Source organism: Lonchura striata, chromosome 23 (assembly GCF_050655825.1).
Source record: "Lonchura striata isolate lonStrDom1 chromosome 23, ASM5065582v1, whole genome shotgun sequence".
Classification (NCBI taxonomy): Eukaryota; Metazoa; Chordata; class Aves; order Passeriformes; family Estrildidae; genus Lonchura; species Lonchura striata.
Genome location: NC_140725.1, coordinates 758,337 through 763,594, shown reverse-complemented (window position 1 = coordinate 763,594; position 5,258 = coordinate 758,337). Strand labels below are relative to the sequence as shown.

Sequence of the window (5,258 nt, the reverse complement as noted above, 5' to 3'; positions counted from 1 at the left end):
CCCCTCCCGGTGTCCCCTCCCGGTGTCCCCTCTCGGTGCCCCGTCCCGGTGTGCCCTCCGGTGTCCCCTCCCGGTGCCCCGTCCCGGTGTGCCCTCCGGTGTCCCCTCTCGGTGCCCCCTCCCGGTGTCCCCTCTCGGTGTCCCCTCTCGGTGCCCCGTCCCGGTGTGCCCTCCGGTGTCCCCTCCCGGTGCCCCGTCCCGGTGTCCGCTCTCGGTGTCCCCTCTCGGTGCCCCCTCCCGGTGTCCCCTCCCGGTGTCCCCTCTCGGTGCCCCGTCCCGGTGTCCGCTCTCGGTGTCCCCTCTCGGTGTCCCCTCTCGGTGTCCCCTCTCGGTGCCCCGTCCCGGTGTCCTCTCTCGGTGCCCCGTCCCGGTGCCCGGTGCCTCGGCAGAGGGCACTGCCAGGCAGGGAGAACAAAGGCAGAACAAAGCTCTCACCGGGCTTTTGTATCACCGAGGTTTATTCTGAGCGCTGCTAATTGCAGCCTCCTCTGCTAAATCATTAATAGCTCGACAGCCCGAGCAGAAACCCCGCAGTGCCGGAGGGTTTTGGGGACTCAGGCTGCGCCTGACCTCAGGGCAGGGGCATTTCTTGTCTTTATCTACGATTTGCATTTACCAGCCGCTGTCTGCTCGCTACTGGGATGTGCTGGGACAGCCTGGAGACACGGCTGCTCTGGGGGGCTCGCCCTCAGCATCACTGCCCAGTGTCCCCAGCTCACCTTCTTATTTCTTAAACTATGTCCAGGCACAGCTGCTTCCCCTTTCCACGTCCTTTTCCCACTCTGGAGCGGGGACTGGAGCAGGGAAGGCAGGGCAGGCACGGGGGGTGACCCAAAAAGCGATTATTTTCTGAGCAGGCAATGATGGAGAAGGCACCGCCTGAGCTCCCTCCAACCACTGCGATTCCGGGGTTTCATTTTGGGGGAACGGAGGAAGCTCATGGCAGGATACACCTCGGCCCTTCCCCCTTTTGGGGGTACCCTTGAGAGTCCGGGTTCCACCCGATGAGAGCAAAAAAATGAGAGAGGAGGATGCTCTGTTTCAGTCCTGCCTGTCCCCACAGTTTTTTGGGTCTGGGGGCAGAGGAAGCACGAAAAGAGCTTTAACCCCACGGTGGAGCAGCACCCCTCAACTTCCACACCCCGTTTCGAGCGGCATTTGTGTCAGGCAGACGAAGGGCGCTCAGCCCGGCCTCCAGCTGCCCCCGCGCCCGGGGAGCACCGGGGAGCCGCGGGAGGGTCGGAGCCGCCCCGGGCCCGGGCGGGCGGCGCTGCCGGCCGGGGAAGGGCCGAGCCGGCAGCGGGGGCCGGAGCGGTGACGCAGCAGCCGCTGACGCTGCTCCGGTGCCTGGCAGACGTGTGGCAGCCTGGCAGGAGCAGGAATGTGATGCAAAGCACAAGAGATGGGGTATTTTTTTCCTCCTAAGGTAAGGAAAGCAAAATGTCACCAGCCCCGTGGGCGACATCCACTGAAGGCCTGGATGTGGCTCCGCCTGAAACAGATTTAGGCTGCGTTTTGATTTTGGCTCAGGCTTTTATTCCAGTCCGGGGGTGGGATGAAACCTTGACACCTGGTTTCTGTCATCTCCACTGCTGCGATGTGAGACCCACGCAGCTGCACGAAGATGCAGCCGCTGAGGATGACATTGCAACAGGAGGAACCCCAAAAGCCAGGCTCTGGGGGGAGCAGGGTGGCAGCGGCACCTCCCGCTGCAGCCCCCTGCCCCGCCAGCCCAGTCCAGCTTTATTAACACGTGGAAAGGACGGTGACCTTGGCGGGGACGCTGCTGTGACAGCCGCACAAGCAGGGCCACCCCTGTGCCCGGGACGCCGCGGCCGCAGCCCCTCCGGTCCAGCCTCGCCCAGTGACCGCTCGGTGAGCTCCTCAGCGCCCCCGGCGACCCCAGCCGTCCCCAGCTCCGCATTTCCCACCGACCCCTCCAAGGAGTTTTCCAGCACCACTAACGCCGCCGGGCCGGTGCCGTACCGAGCTGCACCGCGCCCGGTGCCCGGGACCGCTACCGAGCCCAGGCCCCTGACGGTGCCATACCGGGCCAGGGCTGTACCGGACCGAGCCCGGGGTCCCATCAGTGCCGGCACCGGTGCCGTACCGAGCCCGGTGTAGGACCGAGCCCGCGGCGGTCCGGTACCGGGCCGTGCCGCGCCCCGCTGCCGCGCCCGGCCCGGGGCCGGCGCAGCGCCGGCCCATACCGAGCCCCGGGCCGTGCCGTCCCGGTCCGGGCTCGCGTGTCCCCCGCCCCCTTCCCCCGTGCCGGTGCGGAGCCCGTGCCGGAGCCGCCCCCGTCGGGGCCGAGCCGCCGCCGCCGGCACCGCCCCCGGGCTTTATATCCCCGCCGCATCCCTCCGCCGCCGCTCCGCTCCCATGGCTGCGGCGGCGGCGGCGGCGGCGGCACCGGCACCTCCGAGCCCCGCCGGCGGCGAGGCGCAGCGCCCGTCCCGCGGCGGCCCCGGCGGCGGCGGCGGCGACGGCAAGAGCGGCGGCGGGCCGGGCGCGGTGGAGCTGGCGGCGGCGCGGCGGAGGCTGGTGGCGGCGGAGCGGCGGCGGCGGGCGGCGGCCGAGCTGGAGGGCCGGGTGCGGCAGGTGCACTGCGCGCTGCTGCACGCCGAGCTGCGCCTGGCCGCCCGCGCCGAGAGCCTGGGCCGCCTCGGGGCCGGCGTGGCCCAGGCGCAGCTCGCCCTGGCGGCCCAGAGCCAGCGGCTGCAGAAGGGGCTGCGCCGCCGCCCGCGGCCCCGGCCCGGCGCGCTGCTGGCCGCCGCCCGCGCCCTCCGCAGCTGCGTGCCCTGGGCCCCCGCACGGAGCCGCGGGGCCGCCGCCGCCACCCCCGTGCGCCGCCTGCCCGCCGCCGGCCGCGCCCCCGCCTAGGCTGCGGGGTACCCGGGGGGGGGTTCGGGGGGTGGGGAGCCGGGGGCTTCTGAAAGTCTTGGTGGGTCTGGGGGACCCTGCAGGATCTGGGGGACACCGTGGTGGGGGGGACCCGGTCCTTCAGAGGGTTTTGGGAAGGGTAAATGGTGGGGACACGGGAGGTTTGGGGAGCTGGAGGGGTCTGGGGTACTTGAGGGGGTTTGGTCCGTGGGGAGCCAGGGGGTTTGGGGGCTCTGAAAGTGGAGGGACACCTCGTTGGGCTCACTGAGGGAACTGTGGGACCCAGTGCTGGGGGGGTGGGGTCCCGTAGGGCCTGGGGTCGTTCAGGGAGTCCTGGGGACTCTGGTGGGATGGGACCTGGTGGGTTTGGGAGTCCTGGGGTCGGGGGCACCTTGGTGGGTGTGAGGGGCCTCGGGGACCCTGCAGGATCTGGGGGACCCCCTGGTGTGGGGTAAGCCAATGGGGTCTGGGGTCCTTTAGAGGAGTCTGGTGGGTTTGGAACTGCTGGGTTTGAGGGTTACAGTTGAATTCTGTGAAGGGTCCAGGGAACCCTTCCAGGAGTGGAGAGATCCAGCAGGGTCTGGGGAATCCAATGGGCTGGCACCCAATGGATTTGGGGGTCCCAGAGATGGGACCCTCTGGGATGGAAGGTCTTAAGCATCCTTGAGGATGCCAGGGAGATCCTGCAGGGTCCTGGGGACTCTATGGGGTGGGGGTACCCAGCAGGGTCTGGGGATCCCAGCAATGGCCCGAGGGGTCTGATGGGGGGAGACCTTGGGGTATTTGGGGTTCCATACGGGACCTTGTGGTATTAGGGCAGCCCAGGGGCCCCAGCAGGGTCTGGGGACCTTGGGGTGCCCTGAGGGATTTGGTGGGAGACCACCCTGAGGGTTGTGCTCGAAGGACCCTGCAGGGTCAGGGTCTGGGCTGTGCAGTGAATGACAGACTGGGGGGACACAACGAGGCTGGGGGACCCAGCGGGCTCTGGGAACCTGCCTGGCGCTGGGAGACCCTTCCGAGCCTGGGATCCCTGGAGGATCTTGCCAGGTTTGGGGGTGTTCATGGAGGAATCTGCTGCCAGCACCCCCAGCCCGGTCTGGGGTCGCTCCGCCCTGAAGGCAGCAGGTTCCGGGGCAGGGCCCCTTCCCCCCGGAGGGGACCCCCGCCCTTGGGACGCCGCCGGGACGGTGACCCACACGGGGCAGCCCCGCCGTGCCCCCTGCAAGCCTCGGCGGAGAGCGGAGCGGGCTCGGGGCACGGCGGGCAGCAGCCCCGGGCAGCGGCTCGGGAAGGGACCGGGCTCGGGGTCCGCTGGCACCGGACACTCCCGGCGAGCGGAGCTCGGGACTGCTCCGGACTGACCAAACCGGGCGGGGACATGGAAGGCTCCCCGTGCTTCCAGCCGGCGTCCTTGGGGACACCCAATGTCACCTGGTGGCAGGGCCGGTCGCTGCGGGCTGGCAGGAAGGTGCGAGGAGGCGGAGATGGGCTCGGGATGAAGGATCCTCTCCGGGATGAAGGATGTCCCTCCGGGATGAAGGATCCCTCCGGGATGAAGGATCCTCTCCGGGATGAAGGATCCCCTCCGGGATGAAGGATCCTCTCCGGGATGAAGGATGTCCCTCCGGGATGAAGGATCCCCTCCGGGATGAAGGATCCTCTCCGGGATGAAGGATCCTCTCCGGGATGAAGGATCCCCTCCGGGATGAAGGATCCTCTCCGGGATGAAGGATCCCCTCCGGGATGAAGGATCCCCTCCGGACTGGAAGCCTTGCAGGGCCTGGTGCCGCTGTCCCCACCGCTGTCCCGGCCTCAGGACGGTGCTCGGATGGAATCAGCCGGTCCCGCCGGGAATCGCAGAGCTTCAGCTGGCACGGCCCGCGGTCCCGCTCCTCCTCCTCCGTGCCCAGGGTGACCGTCCCTCGTCCCGCTCCGCCGTGCCAGGCTTCCGCAGCGGCGCTCCCCAGAAGCTGCATGAATCCCCCGGAAACCCTAAGTCCCTCTGCTATTTATTTATTTACATTTCAAAAACAAACAAACAAACAAAACGGGTTTGGGCTGGAGTTGGGGGGGGGGGGGGATTTCACTGACCCCTCGCTATTTATTATTTATTTAAATTTTAAAAAGCCAAAACCCCGGATTTGGGCTGGGGGGGGGGGGGGGGGGGGGATTTCACTGACCCCTGCTATTTATTTATTTAAATTAAAAAGCCAAAACCCCGGGTTTGGGCTGGGGTGGGGGGGGATTTCACTGACGTCCGAATGTGCCGCGCCTCCGCTGGTGTGACAGCAGGTCTGTTGTGTAACCCTGGCTGCGCTGCCCGCACCGTGCTGCCTGTGCTCTGGAATAAACTTTGATATATATTTTATTCATGA

At 67.7% G+C, this 5,258-nt stretch overlaps 1 protein-coding gene across 1 annotated transcript; it reads left to right on the top strand.

Moving 5' to 3' along the window:
* The first annotated feature begins 1,306 nt into the window (after nucleotides 1-1,306).
* Nucleotides 1,307-5,258, top strand: TRNP1 (TMF1 regulated nuclear protein 1). The gene has a single exon (XM_085559511.1). It carries the CDS (start codon nucleotides 2,383-2,385, stop codon nucleotides 2,881-2,883), a length of 501 nt encoding a protein of 166 aa, XP_085415637.1. The 5' UTR covers nucleotides 1,307-2,382; the 3' UTR covers nucleotides 2,884-5,258.